At 31.0% G+C, this 18544-nt stretch overlaps 1 protein-coding gene across 6 annotated transcripts in view; it reads right to left on the bottom strand.

Moving 5' to 3' along the window:
* Positions 1-18406, bottom strand: part of LOC134691454 (zinc finger C2HC domain-containing protein 1A-like) — a 45691-nt gene extending 27285 nt beyond the window's left edge. For 5 of the 6 annotated variants that reach the window (XM_063551988.1, XM_063551991.1, XM_063551992.1 and 2 more), the window contains exons 1-6: positions 18378-18406; positions 7626-7681; positions 6255-6377; positions 5683-5694; positions 1625-1763; positions 390-541 (exon numbers count right to left, since the gene is read on the bottom strand). In XM_063551988.1, the coding sequence (XP_063408058.1) occupies positions 390-541; positions 1625-1763; positions 5683-5694; positions 6255-6377; positions 7626-7681; positions 18378-18393 (498 nt within the window). In that variant the 5' untranslated portion in view covers positions 18394-18406. The remainder of the gene's footprint in view (positions 1-389; positions 542-1624; positions 1764-5682; positions 5695-6254; positions 6378-7625; positions 7682-18377) is intronic. The other variant, XM_063551990.1, reaches the window with a different exon arrangement.
* Between the last annotated feature and the right edge of the window lie 138 nt (positions 18407-18544).

Below are 18544 nucleotides of genomic sequence, written 5' to 3'. Positions count from 1 at the left end.
CTATACTGTTATAATCTTTTTCATTTGGTCTTTGGCAGATATTTGTTTCATTTGCAGTCATACTAAATCTCCTTATTTCATATAGAACTATAATTTGACTTAACTCAATTAAGTGTCATTATTTTATCATAACTAGGTTTTTTTTTTAATATTATTTTAGCTTACCATATTATGAGCCATCAGTTTATCTTACCGTATTACGAGCCATCAGTTTAGCTTACCGTATTACGAGCCATCAATTTAGCTTACGGTATTACAAGCCGTCATTTAAGCTTACTGTATTACGAGCCATCATTTAATCTTACCGTATTACGAGCATTCATTTAATCTTACTGTATTACGAGCCATCATTTTAGCTTACGGTATTACAAGCCATCATTTAATCTTACCGTATTACGAGCATTCATTTTAGCTTTAGCGTTGGGATCGCCCTTAGTTGCCCTGTTAGGTATCCTGGATTGTTGCTCCTTACAGAAGTTTATATGCCTCTCAGCAGCTTTAGCATTAAATCTTCTGGCACAGTAAGGACATTGCTCATAATCTAAAAAGTCAGAAATAAAGAGTATATAAAGTCAGAAATAAAGAGTATAAAAAGTCAGAAATAAAGAGTATATTCTATCTTCACATTGGGGACTTAATATTTGCACTGTTAGGTAACAGCATTTCAACGTTACATAGTATAAAATGTTAAAACAATGTTTTTTTTTGGGGGGGGGGGGGTAAATATAAGAATTCTTTTATTGAGATTGACTTTGTTAGAACATTTTATATTTAGTCTGAATAATAATTAAGAACAAACATTCATGCCAAATGTCTATTACAGTAAAAGCCATTTCAGTTTCTAACATTCTATTTAAGAATATTTCATTTAAAAAAAATATGCTGAATTTAACATTAAATGATGTGTTCCATTAATATTGTTCCACTCAAGCATGGTAAAGGTTGTCTCAACTTTTAATTTACTCATTGTTGAAGACTTCACTACAAATATGAGATAAAGAACTGCAATAAAAGCAATGTTCCTTTGATTTTTGTGTTGTTGTTTTTTTGCTGTGCATGTTACATTTTTTGTTTTTCCTATTACATATTGACTTAAATCATAGAGAGAGGTGAAAAAGCAGTTGGTGATCTCCTCTTATTTAGGCCTGAATAAAATTCCTGGCTTAACTAGGTTAAAAGAGGGAGTGGCAGGAGGGGTAGGGTAAATCCTATTTTTTAAACCTTTTTGGCATCTATGACTTACCTGGGTTAAAGAAGGGTGAGGGAAGAGGGGTAGGGTAACTACTTTTTTTTTTAAGCCTGTGAGACATCCCTGACTTACTTCAAGTATGTTACTTGGGTTAATGAAGGGAGGGGAGGAGGGGTAGGGGATCTCTCCTCTATAAAACCTGACTTACCTGGGTTAATGGATGGAAGGGAAGGAGTTCTCCTCTCTACAAAACCTGTGTCTCATCACTGACTTACCTAAAATGTAGGTTTATAGAAAGAGGAGGAGTAGGGGTTAATGGTGGGATGAGGAGGAGGGGCTGAGTTTTATTCCTGACTTACCTGAGTTTATAGGAGGATAAGGAGGAGGGGTTAATGGTGGGAGGACAGGAGAAGCTGAGTTTCCTCCCTGACTTACCTGGGTTGATGGAGGGAGGGGGAGGAGGGGGCAGGGGTTCTCCTCTTTCCAAAGCCTGTGTTACACCCCTAGCTGCTCTGACAGTATTGATAAAGTCTTGATGCTGCAATCTCCAGTTAGATTTTGGAGGTTTTACAACCTGAAAAGAGAGAATTCATTTCTTAATAAATTGTATATTACTGCACTTTACAAACCTTCTATATTACAGTGAATTTGTATAATCAGTGATTATGTATAATCAGTGATTATGTATAATCACTGGTCAGTTTAGGGATTATATATTATCACTAAAATTTTCAGGGATTATGTATAATCACTAGAAAAACGTCAGGGATTATACATAATAACTGAAATGGTGAAATAGTTTTATTTTTAAAGAAAATTAATAAAAGTCATATTAAAACAGCATTACACTGTATAAACATCAATTGTAAAATGTTAAGCACAAAATATCAAAATGATAACCCTATTGTTTTAAATGGTATGCACATTATATTAAAATGTTAAACACAATGTATTAAAATGATATGCTATATTAAACATCTGTGTTTACCAAAATATCTACATTTTAGAGAAAAAAAATCTTCACATATTGAATAAGATTTTATAACCCGACTAAGAGAAATAAAGTGTTCAGTAAAAACATCTGTAGGTACCCCCCTCAAAAAAGGGAATTAGCAACCTTGAACTGGTTCGAGCAAGATACCATGTTTTTGGCCAGGCGATATATCCTTTTTCAGACTTCTGATGAACAATTACAATTATGTTTTTTTGGGATTCTCTTTCCTTTTTTACCCTGTGGAATTGCTATGAGAATATAACACCAAATGCCAACATCCTCTAAAATTTTGTTTTAATTGTCAATCCTTAGTTTTTCTATACATTTAGATGTGTAAGTTTTCTCTGTTTGAATTTCTTTTTCATTTGAACAAAAACAAAAAAACAAAAAAACAGATGTTCCATAATCTTCTTTACCATTTGTTTTACATGTACCACAAATAACATGCTCTGTGGATTTACAAATAGGACATAAATATCCATTTTTTGACGCTGGCTTTTAATAAACAAACTATACATAAAAGGCTATTATTTGAACTTGGAATTATTCTTAATTATGGAATTTGCTTGATTTCTTGTTATTGAAATTTTTAATAAATTCCATGTTTATTCTGTACTGAAATGTTCTGTGCCGCACAACACTATCTAACCAAAATATATTGTATGGAAAGTGTAATAAACCGCTCAAAAGATTATAATACCAAATAAACATGGAATTTATTAAAAATTTCAAGAAATTATGCAAATTCCATAATTAAAAATGATTCCAAGTTCAAATAATAGCCTGTTTCATGTAAATTTATCGCTATAACATGTATAAAGGGAATCTTGATATTATTAATTTTGAAGTCTTCAACTTTATCTCCAAACACTGTGTTGGTTATATCTTTAAGATCATCCTCTGTGTTTAAAAGCAATATTATTTCATCTGGCAAGGAATATGAAAGGAAAAAATGATAATTTGTCTATATTTTTTTTTATCAAACAACGGATCATTAAATTATTCATACTCCCTGAAATAATATTAGGGAATTTGTAGAATAATTATTAATATGTTCAGTGATTATGTAAAATCACTGGTCATTTTCAGGGATTATATATAATTATTAATGATTTAAGTGATTCTACATATTCCCTGAAAAATCAGGGATTCTACATAATCCCTGATTATACAAATTCACTGTAACATATATATATATATATACAGTCAAATCTAATTATGTCTAGGTTGATTATTTTTAGTTCTTTTTAGGTCAATATGTACAAATGTAGCTAAACTGTTTCATTTTTTATTCATTATTGGCTTTAACATATTCAGTTTTCGGCTTTGAGCCTCTCTGATGAAGGTAAATTCAGAATAAGGCTTCTGATGCATGAAATCTATAAAGTGTTGTTTTCATTTGTTATTTGTCCTTAATATCAAGTTTGAGGACAAAATGTAATCCTATTTTGGATGAATAAAATAATACATAAATTAGGCTGTTAGTTTTCTTGTCTGAATTGTTTTACATTTTTCATTTGGGGATCTTTTATAGCTGACTATGGGGTATGGGCTTGGCTCATTGTTGAAGGCTGTATAGAGACCTATAGTTGTTAATTCCAGTGTCATTTGACCTCTTGTGGAGAGTTGTCTCATTTGCAATCAAACCACAACTTCTTTTTTATATTATCAGTCCTGTCAGAGTCCTCTGAAAAATAATTTGTGAAATAACTTAACTATTTATATAACATGATAACATTTTATCAATGATCTCTGTTTGTGTAAAAATCATTGTATCCGTGCTAAACTGAATGAACAATAAAACTTGTGATATTAATAGCTCAATTAGGATTACATTAAGATCTATTCATAAATTGTCTCTAATTTTTCAAGAATCTAAAATTCCTGGTTTCAAAATCTAAGAGTTTTTGGTTAAGTGCATTTGAAAATATTACCCAGAGTGCATCATTTTGTGATGAGACATGCAACAAAATGACAATTTTTATTCTCAAAATCAAGATACAAAAGGACAAATATTTGACACTATCAATTTAGAATTCTTCTATAATTTCATATTTCTTCAAGAGATATACATAATATAATTGTTTGTTGAGTTAACTGTTTAGTATTTGATATTCATTTTTATCTTCCTACAACAAAGACTCAATGTGATAGATAAGTCTGTCTGACATTATTATGACACAATAAATGTTCCATAAACTCCATTATGAACCAAAGATATGACTAACTTCCCATTAGCAATTAATTCAAATTTAGCATGAGGTTTTACTGTAAATTCAGAAATCATTGTGTGCATTTATTATTGCGATTTTGTCATTTTTGACTTAAATGCGGTTTTAATATTTGCGATATCGTGTAAAATACTGTTTTATTCATATAATACTGAATCCACAATACTTGGTTTACAGCAATCTTTTTTAGACTAGGTAAACATCAAACAAGAGAAAAATAACACCAAATTTAATTCAGTAACTGACAGTGGAGTATACGTATAATCCAGGGATTTTGTAATTAACTGGGTTATTTAAAAATAATTACAACTGCTATATGGAAGGGTATATATGTCAGTGTAGTGACAGTCATATTTGGTTCATAGTGATATATTCTATAGAGTCTTAAAGATGCATGATTTACGACAATGATGGGTACACCTAACAGTCATACTTTAATAGTCACAATCCTATCGATGATCATATTCATTTACTCCTAAATTGTACAAGTCAAGCCAACTAAATAAATCTTTTTTTTTCAATTTTTTCTAGTTCATTTAAAATTTACTTTTTAGTTTCATTTTTGTTTGGAATAATTAGAGACAAGTCACAAATTGTTCCAATTCAGTTTTATGAAATATTTTCTGGTCAAAGAGAAAAAGAATGTCATCTTGTATATATATATAGCTTTTCTTGATAAGCTTAAGATTTATTTATTTGGCCAATAAGTAATAATTGTATTTCCAAGACTAGTCAACACAAACCATTGATTTAAATGCTGCAAATTTGAGTCTGGCAGCAATGTATAATAGAGCCATACTACAATGTAACTAAATTTGCAACTGTAAAATCAAGGACATATGTTCACAAATATTCAGATGCATTATGACTTTTCAATTTTAATACGAAAGATATTTTTCATCAGTATAATTTCTAAATTAGCATAATCTAGTCCTTTGCTACTGAGCATGTCATTTTGTTTACTTTTAAATATCCCATTTGACATTTCCAGAATCTTTGACAATGAAGGCTAAGAACTAAAACTTACATTTCTCAGTGTAAAATTTACCAAAAATCACTGCATAAGAATTTGATAATCAATCTAATCAAAACAAGTCCTCAGCACTTGCTCCTTGTTGTTATATGTTGCGCAGGCCCACATGTGACATATAAACAACGAGGAGAAAGTGCGGAGAACTAATTATAATTAGATTGTTTGATTAGAAAGTGAAATAAGATTTTGAGTATGAGATTGACTGTTTCAATGCTTTGTTTGTTTTTATACTTGCCTCTTGCTTGGCCTGTAATTGGTCGATAAGTTAGTTATAACATTTAATATTGACAAGAATACATGTAAATAATACCAAATCTTGGTTCAGATTAATTAGGTAAACCTAGGATAAGAGACATAACTCCTACATATCTATTGTACATTTGTGTAAATTAATTCTATAATTGTTTTCTAAGCTACCAAGTACGTATTTTTAAATATAAATGGAAAATTCTGTTTCACTAAAAAGCTTATAAAGCAATGAAGAAACTGCTTATAATAAAAACAGCAGTTTCTTAAAGAGTAATCTCCCTTTACTTTTAAAGTCTACATATCTGCTTTCTTTTTTTCAAATAATCCTTTTTACTCACCTGGTAATCCTTTAGCTGATTCAAACTTTAGTGGTTATACATGTACAATCAGACTTACCAAGAATTGTTGTTACCTAGTACAAACTGATCATACAATTGCAGCTTACTTTTTGTGAGATTGTGTGTGTAATAAGGATCTTGCCTGTTTTCATAATTAACCTAAAAAAGCACTGGGTCCTGTGCAGCTGAACCAAATGTTTTCTCCACCGAGGAGGCTTACCTTTTTCTGAGACTGTTTTATCTGTTTATAGCTGACTTCTGTACCCTCCGCCCTCTGTTTGGCTGAATCAAATACTTTAGGCTTTTTTGCTGCAGTCTTTCTACAAATTGGTTCATGCTTGGACTACAAATAAAATTCTGTAAATTTAGAAATCATTTCCATACTGTATAACAGGCTATTTCCGTGGGTGTAAAATTTTGTGATTTTCATTCAATATGGTGTACGAAATATTTTGGTGGATTCAAAACTTTTATTGATACCTATGCATTAGCTCTTTTAAACATGTTAAATTGGCAGAACTTATTTTGGTAATGTTGTTCTATCCGCGAAAATAAGAGAAAATCTACACACCACGAAAATAATCCACAGTACAGTATTAAATGTTTCATCGTTTAAATCATGTTACCAGTTAACAACATTTTTTTAAGTCATATAAATAATTGTTATAAAAACAAAATTGTTTTCATCAATGTCATGAACATTTCTTAAATGTTCTGGAAAGAAATTTTTTTTTTTTTTTTTTTTCAGTCAATATAAAATTTTATTCCATATTGATAAAATATAAGTAGGTTTTTCTATATGAATGGGATTTTGAATAAATAAGTATATTTACCTGCGGAAAAAGAATATTCACCACACAAAACGTCTCATGCTTTTACGAGTATAATTTTGGTAAAAAAACGTTTGATGTACAATTAATTTGAGTAAATATTTTCCATTACATTAATTTCTCCCGGAATATGAAATAAAACATTTACTGTCTTTTGTTTCGGTAAATATGTGGTTTTATTGACTTTTGAAAAACTGATATTCACTGAGGCCAACAGTTTTTCAAAAGTCAATAAAACCACACATTTACCTCACCAAAAGACAGTAATTGTATACTATTTTATTTACAATATTGGTATGACAATGTATGAGGAGATCCAGGATCAGGAGAAATAGACAAACATAAAGCAGGGATATAATAACATGTAATCGTCCATTCATTTGATCTGCTTTTTCTCTTTGGTCTATATTTTTATAATTTAATTTTGGATGTAACACGTCTTCTGATTGGCTGACATTATTTTGTTATCAGCCCATAGACATAATTTAGTCATGTGACTGTGACGTCATCAAAGTTTTTTCATGGTTTTCTACGGTTTAAAATGGAATTTAAATTCAATTATAAGAAATGACTGTAATATTTTTTCTGTCTATTCGAAATAACATAAAAAATGTGATGCAAACTGTTAAATAACCCGCTACGCGCATTATTCAGTGTGAACCACATCTTTATGTTATTTTGAATAGACAGAAAAAATATAATATTACAGTCATTCCTTAAAAATAAAGAACATGCCTCAAAGACAGTTTTTGTATAATTACCAATGATTCTGGAACAAACTGTCTACCACAAATTCTACAGGGCTTCCTCACTCCAACTGTAAAAAAAAAAAAATACTTATATTAGATTCAATAAAAAATACAAATATCTACAGTTCAAACAGTCTGCTACCAGTACATACATTGTATTGTGCTATCAGTGCAGTGTGTTACAAGAAATATCTCTTCATACCACTACAAGAAATAGATGACAAGCCACAACCATATACATTTATAAGAGAAACAGGTATATCCTTATTGTCCACCACAAATTTTGCATGTTTGATTATCTCCCCTCAACCATAATTTATTCTTTAACATGCAAATCCTCAGGTTAAGTAAAGTTTCAGCAATATCCTTTAGTTAATTAGGAGATCTGCTTACAAGGCACATGGATAAAAGGACGGACAGACAGGGTGATTCATATGTTTTCTCCAAAAAAAAAAAAAATTTATCGGAGAATCATCATCTGAAACTTATTCAAAGAAACACCACGTTAATAAAATAAAAATTTGTAAGGGTTCCGCGGAACCCAGTGTCTCGCCTACTTTTGCTGTAAATCACAGGCTCAACAAAAATGAGGAAAAAATCAATAAAAATATTCCTCTTAATACAATCTTTTGATTATAAGAAGCTACTCTCCAAGTTTGGTAAAAACCCAGCATAGTTAATGAATCTAACAAATGCTTTCAAAACTTTAAATGCAGATTTTACACATATGTAATGTTAACTGGAAGAAAATCTAAGTCCATTTAAAAGTCAAATATGCAAAAAGTGGGGTTTTTTTTCTTTCAAAATTTACTTCTGGATACTATCTTATGATCATACATAAGCTTCTGTTCAATTTTGGTACAAACCCAGGATAGTTTAAGAAAGTTATTAAAATTTTAAAAACTTTAACCACAGAGTGAATGTAATGTTTCCCCCCAGAAAAACTAAGTCCATTAAAAAGTAAAATATGGAAAAAATTGATTTATTTTTTTCACAAAATTTACTTCTGGATACTATCTCATGATTATTAACAAGCTTCTGTCCAAGTTTGGAAGAAATCCAGAATAGTTTAAGAAAGTTATTAAAATTTTGAAAACTTTAACCACAGAGTCAATGTAATGTTTCCCCGCAGAAAAACTAAGTCCATTTACAAGTAAAATATGGAAAAAATGGAATTTTATTTTTACAAAATGTACTTCTGGATACTATCTTATGATCATAAACAAGCTTCTGGCCAAGTTTGGTATAAACCCAGTATAGTTTAAGAAAGTTATTAAAATTTCAAAAACTTTAACCACAGAGTGAATATTTGTGGACGCCGCCGCAGACGACGACGACGGAATGTAGGATCGCTTAGTCTCGCTTTTTCGACTAAAGTCGAAGGCTCGACAAAAATAATCAACAGGTCCGGAAAAGTATAAATCAAGAATTAGAGAAAACTAATGACACCACTTCTGACAATAAATAATAAATTCCAACTAAATTGTTCAACAAATTAATGAACCCATAAAAAGATCCATTGATTGCTGTTCCCTTGTTGTCCAGTGGCAAATATTTCATACATACTCAGGACAAAACAAATTATTAATAAATTCAAAAGGTTATGCATTGTACATTTTAGAAAGTTAGCTGATCTGGATGAATAGCATTGGTTTGATGCGGAAAAATTGAAGTGGGAAAAATAACAATCCTGCTTTTACCTGATACATCAGACATATATATTTGTTTTTGTGTGATGAACAAATCATCATCTCTTCTATAGAAATCAGATAATTTACCTTAAGTCATAATATTGATTTTATTTACAGTAACAATTAATGGACATCAATAGTATTGTCAAAAATAACTCAAGCATGAATCACATGGAATTAAAATTCTTAACTTGTAATACACTCAAATAAAAGTACTTTAAAGTTTACATTTTATTTCATTTAAGTTAAAGTATAGATTATATTGATGCAACTCTTTGGTCTATTTAATTTGTTTTATTAAATGTTTATATTATGTTGTGTTTCAAGTGCATGAAACTGTCATAATATTTACATGAAACTATGTAGCAAACAGTACATATATTTATATAGATATAGGAAGATGTGGTTTGAGTGCCAATGAAACAGCTCTCAATTCAAATAACAATTTATATTTAAGTAAAACATTATAGGTCAAAGTATGGCCTCCAACACAGAGCCTTTGCACCAAACAGCAAGCTATAAGGGGCCCCAAAAATTAGTACCGGTAATGTAAAACAATTCCAACGGGATTTGTATGTTTTGTTGAGAGCAGATTATATATTGTGTCAATATCTGAAGAAACTTTTGACTTGGTTGTTGCTTTTATAAATGTTTAAGTGTTTAAGAAAGGATATAGAAGGTATGATGAGGCAGTATGCATACAAATATGAATGTATTAACAAAAAAAACAAAATGTGGTATGACAGCTTCCAACGAGACACCAGAGACCAAATGAGATAGATCATGCCTCTGGCATTTCAAATTAAAAAGTATCATTTTTGAATTTCGATTAACATGTGGACATTGTACATCAGGCCTTGAAGGCATAAAACTTTACTCAGTGCTCTGAGCACAAATCATGCTGGAAACATGAAATCCAGCAATTTGAGTGGTTGATTTTCGAGTCTAGAGTTCAAAAATCATGCTTGAAAGTTTTATGACCTTATGGCAAGGCCTTGCGGTCATAAAACTTTTGAGCACGATTTTTGTACTCAGATTCAAGAACTTCAACCAACCAATCAAAATACTGCATTTTGTGTTTCGAGAACTTATTTTGTACTCGGAGTACTGAGTAAGTTTTATGACGGAACGCCTAGGCCTTGCAGTCATTAAAATTTTGAGTCAATTTTTGTACTCGTACTCGAAAATCAACCAGTCAAAATGCTGGATTTCATGTTTCAAGCATGATTTTTGTGCTCTAACATGTCTAAGTTAAAAAAAAAAAATCATTCTTGAAACACAAAATGCAGTATTTTGATTGGTTGATTTTTGAGTACGAGTACAAAAATTGTGCTTGAAAGTTTTATGACTGCAAGGCCAGGCCTCACAGTCATAAAACTTTCGAGCATGATTTTTGTACTCAGACTTGAAAATCAACAATTCAAACTGCTGGATTTCTTGTTTCGAGCATGATTTTTGTGATCTGAGCACTGAGCAAAGTTTTATTCCTTCAAGGCCATGGCCAGGACTCCAAAAATTTTCATCAATAATACATTAAAATTGCTGCACTGACATTTTATATAATTTTTATTTATAGTGACCTTCAGGTTTCAGTAAACATCCTTCTTTTTATGGCATTAAATCTACAGAAGTTTGATTGTAACATGTAACAAGATATCATTATATGAATATAGTTTAAAATATAATATTGCATTTTGTTTAAATCAACTTTGCACTGAATTTAACCCGGCGTTATTTAAAAAAAAAAAACTCATTTGTCTTTCATGTCACCCTTTCAATTTCAATGTATTATGATGTATATTTTATTTAACTGGCAACATTTCATATTTGACAAAACTTTCTGACAAACAGTTTATTAAACGGAGAAAACAGCTGACGTGTTATGATACACAACTGATCCATTCATAGACAAATCATTTAATCTTATATAATTCTTATATCATTTGCATATCTATAAATACTTGAATTGGATTGGTCAAGTAGACTTTTTCTATTGGTTTACACTTCGATAAACCATGTTTCCGAAACTACTTTTGTAATCTATTCATGCGCGATACACATTTTGGCAGGGATACTGAGATTTTCAGCAAGTTGAGATTTTAAAACAATTGCATAACAGTTGTTTCTATTCTAATGCATATATAACCAAGAAAAAGAAATAAAATAAATGCACTAAAGCTTCGAAAATGTATAAAAATATAATTTAAATAAATTTCCGGGAAATTTCACGAATGATTTTGCGAATTTACGTTATGGCAAAACACAACGTCATACGATTGAAAACTTTCAGACGGAAGATTATTTCGTTACTTGTGCGCTTCCAATTCGCATAGTATCTAATTAAAAGGAATTTTTTGAGGTAGGTGCTAGTTCATTTTAGATTATGTTGCATTTATCGAACATTTGAGTTTATTTTAGAAATTCAAGATGGCGGCGTACTCCTTAGTTACAACATGCCGTTGTGCTTTTGATGGTACATATAGTAGCCATCAAAGTAATAATGTAAATTAATAATCGCGTATGTTTGGATGAAGAATTATAAGGATTAAACACATTTTTTCTAGAGGTTATTGATGTGTAAACCGGGGCGGTTAACTCACAAACTGAATAAAAGTCCGAAGGACTTTTATGTCAAGTTTGTGAGTTAGAGACCCGGTAATAGATCTCTAATATCAAATTACAACAACTGTCCAACAAGTCTTTGCAGGTCATGAGATTTAAAAAGAAATTTCATAAATGATATGTCATTATACATTGTGTAAAACATGCATTAAATTATGTATTTAGTTTTTTTAAACATGTTAAGGAGGCTCGCGGGTATAAGATTTTCAGAAAAAATTTAAACTTTTATTTTTTATTACAAATTTTATTTATTACCTTTAGTAGTTGTTACTTAATGATATGGTACAAAAATCATTCCAAAAAATCAATTCGTTTTGGCCCCAGATGACTTTTAAAAGAATATATCATTGTCAAAGCTCCAAATTATCTCCCCTTGGTGCAAAAATGCCATTTTTTGGCATTACAATTAAAATATCTTTTTTAACTCATCGGTGACCTATATTTTTTAGTGTTGTTTTCGAATAAGCTGTACATAAACTAAATAATTGTAAAATTAAAGCGATTTCTGTAATTTATTTCTTTTTTTTTATTTCAATATTACTGCTGTTTCTCCTATTAGTTCAACAGAAAAAAAGGACATTTAATAATTATATGCTTCTTCGAAGACAGATTGTGAGCGTAATTGAACGGTGACCCAATTTTTTTCCCATTTTTCTATTAAGTATAAGATAAAGTTCATTTATAGAAAAATATAACAAAATCCTATATTAAATTAAAAATTTGATTTAGACCCGCTAGTCACATGTACTGTCAAATAATCATAACATGAAAAAAAAATCTTTTATTTAATGACCATGATGACCACAATATCATCTACTAGATTAATTATTATGTAGATGTTTTTCCTAAAAACCCTTAAAGGGGCACTAGCTACGAGATAAACAAAAAATCCAAAGTAAGATTTTTTTTTGTTCAATCAATAATGAAGGTGAAATAGTGAAATAATAATTCGCTTTTAGCAGCCAAAATGGTTGAATTTTGTCAAATTAAGCAAAGAAACATTGATAATTACTTATTCACTTGCAAGTGAATAACTCGACCTCATTAAATCCGTATTCATGTGAACTTTAATTTAACCCCTAGCTACGGATTGCCAACGCATGCATTGTAAATGTGTTCTGGTTATTTAAAGAAAAAGAAAGTCAACAATGAAAGTTAAACTACAATAAATCATTTGATTACTGATTCGATCCATAAAAAATCATTCTAATACGGTTTAAAACAAAGAGTAGCATATATATTTTTAATCTATAAAATAAAATCAAACAGACCTATTAAAATCCAATTGTATGTGTTGGTTTAATCTATTCACATCTTTATTTATGTTTATATTACATCGCTTATATATGGTCATCTGAGGTCAAATCGATAGTTAATTGAGATGGCGTCTGGACTAAAATACACACGAAACAAACCTACATATTATCTACCCCATGCTCTGTAGACTGTTTATTTTAAACTTTTGGTAGTTTGGATAAATGTTTTACATTGTTATCAATCAAATATGAAATTTGAGTCAAATCGGTGACCATGGATTTGACAGCTAGTGCCCCTTTAAGATCACCCTGACTGAGTTTGCATTTTCAAAATGAAAAATTAACAAGATTACAATGAAGGCTAAGAAAAAGTACATAGTCAATCTAGCCATTTATAAAAGGGGGCTTCTCAACCCAGGATAAAGGGGGCTTCTCAACCCAGGATAAAGGGGGCTTCTCAACCCAGGATAAAGGGGGCTTCTCAACCAAGTATAAAGGGGGCTTCTCAACCCAGGATAAAGGGGGCTTCTCAACCCAGTATAAAGGGGGCTTCTCAACCCAGGATAAAGGGGGCTTCTCAACCCAGGATAAAGGGGGCTTCTCAACCCAGGATAAAGGGGGCTTCTCAACCCAGGATAAAGGGGGCTTCTCAACCCAGGATAAAGGGGGCTTCTCAACCCAGGATAAAGGTGGCTTCTCAACCCAGGATAAAGGTGGCTTCTCAACCCAGGATAAAGGGGGCTTCTCAACCCAGGATAAAGGGGGCTTCTCAACCCAGGATAAAGGGGGCTTCTCAACCCAGGATAAAGGGGGCTTCTCAACCCAGGATAAAGGGGGTTCCAACCAGATATCCCCATTCAAAAGCATCGATTGTCATGGCTAGCTATCCTGTGCTACTTTCTGGCCTGTATATTTTTAACAAATTAAATTAAATAAATATTTTAAAAACATTCCATTTCATTTAAAGTTAATCAATTTCAATTTCAATTTAGGTCTAATTTTAAATATATTCAAAATTCCACACGCTATCTGTAATTAGATCTTTAAACTATTTTTAAATAGAAGCCTGTGTACTTTATGCCTCATTTAAAAGTCCTATAAATGGAAATAAATGATACTTGAGATTAGCACAGCTCAATAAGGGTGGTGGTTTAAATTCTTTAATGATATTGTGTACACTATGCTTCTTTTCATTTAAGCCGAGAGATTGCAACGCTGCATTACAATAATTCTGGGCGGTATCTGTGTTTATCACAACATCTCCATGTAAATACTAGATATAAATCAAATTATCTAAAGATACACAGTTTATTATTTAAAGTAGTATCACTGTATATGAGTACCCTGTCATCTTAGGTTTCTCTTGACAGCAGCGACTGAAATTGATTTTACCTGATTTAAAAAAAAAATGAACCCATTTTTAAGCAAAATGATTTTTATAAATCAAACTTTTCTTTCTTAATTTTTTTTGAAAATTTAGAGGGGAGATAATCAAGATACAAAAAATGTAATTAAGTTTTATAAAATGAATCGCAAATTCTTTAACAAGGTGTTTGAATAAATAGCTTCAGTTTTCCTAATACGTTCATACGTTAATACGGGATGGTACATTAGGTAAACACATTTTTTCAGTCAAATTTTTTTCAGTGGTTCAGCCTTTCTTCATTCTAAAATCCATCTATGGGAAACTTCTTAAGTTAAATTCAAAACAAGAAAAAATTTGTATAAATTTATAAAAAGATTTTAAGTTCAATGCATTTTCTGAAATAAATGTGTATCTATATATAAAATTTCCTTTATTGTAAAATGTCATTATTGATCATAATCATCATGTCCTTACCATGCTTACATAATGTACAATAAAATTGAGAATAAAACAAGAATGTGTCCATAGCACATGGATGCCCCACTGGCACTATCATTTTCTGTGTTCAGTGGACCGTGAAAATTGGGGTCAGAACTTGGAATTAAAATTAGAAAAATCATGTCATAGGGAACATGTGTACTAAGTTTCAAGTTGATGTAACTTTAACTTCATCAAAAACTACCTTGACCAAAAACTTAAACCTGAACTTCGCACTATCATTTTCTATGTTCAGTGGACCATGTTATTGGGGTCAAAACTATAATTTGGCATTAAAATTAGAAAGATCATATCATGGGGAACATGTGTACTAAGTTTCAAATTGATTGGACTGCAACTTCATCAAAAACCACCTCAACTAAAAACTTTAACCTGAAGCGGGACGAACGGTATCGTAGGTGGGGCATAAAAATGGGGAATAAGTCAAAGAGACAACAACCTGACCATAGAACAGACAAAGTTACAGCCGAAAGGCCACCAATGGGTCCTCAATGCAGCGAGAAACTCCCACACCACACACTTCAGCTGGCCCCTAAACAAATATGTATACCAGTTCAGTGATAATGATGTCATACTAAGCATGCCAAATTTCCCCAAAACAATATTTTTAAAGTGCAATTTAAAAGGTTATGTACATGTTGATGCAAACTTGTTCTTCCTGCCAATTACAAAAAAAACAAATCAGTCATCAGAATATGGGATTCATTATCTCTGTAAGGCCCCAGCTTATTGTAACATGGGATTCAATATCTGGGTCATTATCCCTAATGCACCGCCAATTAAGGAACACAAAAAATGTAGGTAAACAAAAATCTATGTGTGCATAGTGAAATTGAACATGTATCATAATCTACATGTACATGTATTTTTAACAAGTGACTGACGGTGACTGAGCTTAACCATTTGTGTTTGTGTAAAAAGTTGAGGACCATAGAATAAATGTGTAAAAAGTATGGAGTTATAAATTTATTCAAAGTATTAAATTTTAAAAGAACTAGAATTATTGTGTGATGGTTAAAATACAATACATACAGTTATCTCAAAAATATGGCAAACAATTTAAGTTTTTATATATTAGCGAGTTTGCAGACCTTTATTATAAATGTATCTAGATTTCATTTATTTCCATAAGTTAGGTGAGTTGGCAGGAGTTAATTTAACAGTATTTGCATAAATGTCAGTCAAGGGACTGTGAAATTTCCCAAGCCACAAGGCAAGGGAATTGTGGTCCCAAGACTGTTATTTTTACAATTATGACTATTAACCCCTCCATGAGATATCTGTTTTATTACACCAAATAGATTTTGATTGAAGCTCTCTGAACAGGTAAAGGGACATCTATAGGGCTGAAAGGCACATACATGTACATTTTTATGCATTAGTTTTAGGATTTATAAGTAGACTATCTAGGAATTATACATGTATTATTTTAATTTATTTATTATAAAATTGAGAATGGAAATGGGGAATTTAGCATGATTAGCACTGTCTTTAAGTAACGTCATGGTACATGTATATATGACATAAACATGATTGTCAATCCATTCTAAAATAACTCATTTGTAAAAAATAAAGACTTCTTTTTCAACTTTATAGATCAGTTTGTTTTTTTTTGTATTTTTTACAGTTTTTGATTTACATGTACCTAGAGCTATCAATCAAATCATGAGAAGAACCTCCTGAGGGTAATAAGAGGACAAAGTCTCCTATTACAGTAGAAAAATAAAAAAAAACAGAGACAAATCTATTTTTTTTTCTTTTTGAAAAATTTCCCACAAAAAAATCAGTCTACTATATATAGCTACATGTAACATTGACTAACATGAAGAATGATTTTAAATTGTTCTCAGTTCACTTTTATTTTTCAGACTTTTTTATTTTATCACATATATATATATATGCATTGGCACAGAAATCTACATTTTGTACTTCCTTATTCCAGTCTTGTTTGTCTGACGAGACTTTGAGTAAAATATTTTTACTGATATATTAATCAGCCTAGTGAAATTGCTATTTGTCTACCATTACTGGACATATCACACAGGTTCCCATAAAATCTTGACACCATAATACATTTGTAATACAACAATTGTACAAAATATCTGACACCACAATGGAAAAGTGATTTATATAAAAGAAGGACAAAAGATACCAAAGGGACAGTCAAACTCATAAATCGAAAATAAACTGAAAAGGTCATGGCCAAAAATTAAAAAGACAAACAGACAACAATAGCACACACAACGTAGAAAACTAAACATGCTAAAGAATAAGCAACAAAAACCCCATCAAAAGACGTCATTAGTTCAAGCAGAACAGATTCTTGGGTCAGCCGGGAATAGCGATAAGGTGTATACAACTTATAAGAACAAACACAATACCAATTTCATATTTAATAATTTTTTGATATGAAAAAACTTTACCTGATGATAGTGTTTTTTGGTCTACCATGTTTATATTGAATATTAATCATACATACATGACATAACTTAAATAACGTCACAATTAAACATGCTAAACTTTTTAACAACAGAGCCAAAATCAGAATTTTTTTAAACAGATTTTGAAGTTTAAATAAAATTAAGAAAGGAATGTATTGAATTAGAAAAAAAATCATACAGACTTTGTCCTCTTACACTGGTATTGCCTGCCTCATTTACACCTCAATTATCACTATTTGTCCGCTATTACAGCTGGATACCACACAGGTTGCCATAAAATTTTGATGTCATAAAATAAAAAATCTGATGACACAATGGAAAGTGATTGTTGTATGTGTCAAAAGTTCAAGCGGCTGGGTCAGCCAGAATTAGCGATAATGTGTATTAAATGAGTATCCAAAATGGCCGATACCACGGCATTTTCACCGATACCAGTAATAGTTGTAAAAAACAGGCTAATTCGTTTGAAATGAGGAAAACCAGATATATAGATAGAATAATATATGTGAAAAATACACCGGCTACCAACCAATCAAAATCTGGCCTTTTTTTTAAATAAGGTGTAATTATATCACTAATGTGCCATTAAAATAAGTTGATGGTGTCCCTAAAGTAAAAGCAGGCCCTCTCACCAAAGGCACTTGTTTCTATCCATGGGAAGACCCACTTGGATAGAAACAAGTGCCTGTGCCACTCACCAGCTCACGGCAGTTGTTAAAACTTATTTTCAAAGTTAAAAAATAAACATTTTGTTGGTTGTCTGGTAATCTAAAACTAAATTTTATGTGAAAGATGAATTATTGTTGCAGTGAAGCTTTAACATGACTTCGACAAGCTAATGTCAATATGAAAAATACAGCAATATTTTGGTCAGCAACCAAGTTGTTTACCATCGTAATCCGCCATCTTCCAAATATCCAGCGACACTATTCAGCAGCAAATTAAATTCTTTCACTCTTTGAGGGTATAACAAAAATGTTTTTTGAAATTTTAAAAAAGGCAGTTTATTTTCCTTTATTTGAAAATAAAAAAAAATGAAATTGTGTTGATTTAAATT

Source organism: Mytilus trossulus, chromosome 11, assembly GCF_036588685.1.
Source record: "Mytilus trossulus isolate FHL-02 chromosome 11, PNRI_Mtr1.1.1.hap1, whole genome shotgun sequence".
NCBI classification, from domain to species: domain Eukaryota; kingdom Metazoa; phylum Mollusca; class Bivalvia; order Mytilida; family Mytilidae; genus Mytilus; species Mytilus trossulus.
The sequence above is the reverse complement of the archived record's forward strand: the minus strand, read 5'-3'. Positions and strand labels throughout refer to the sequence as shown.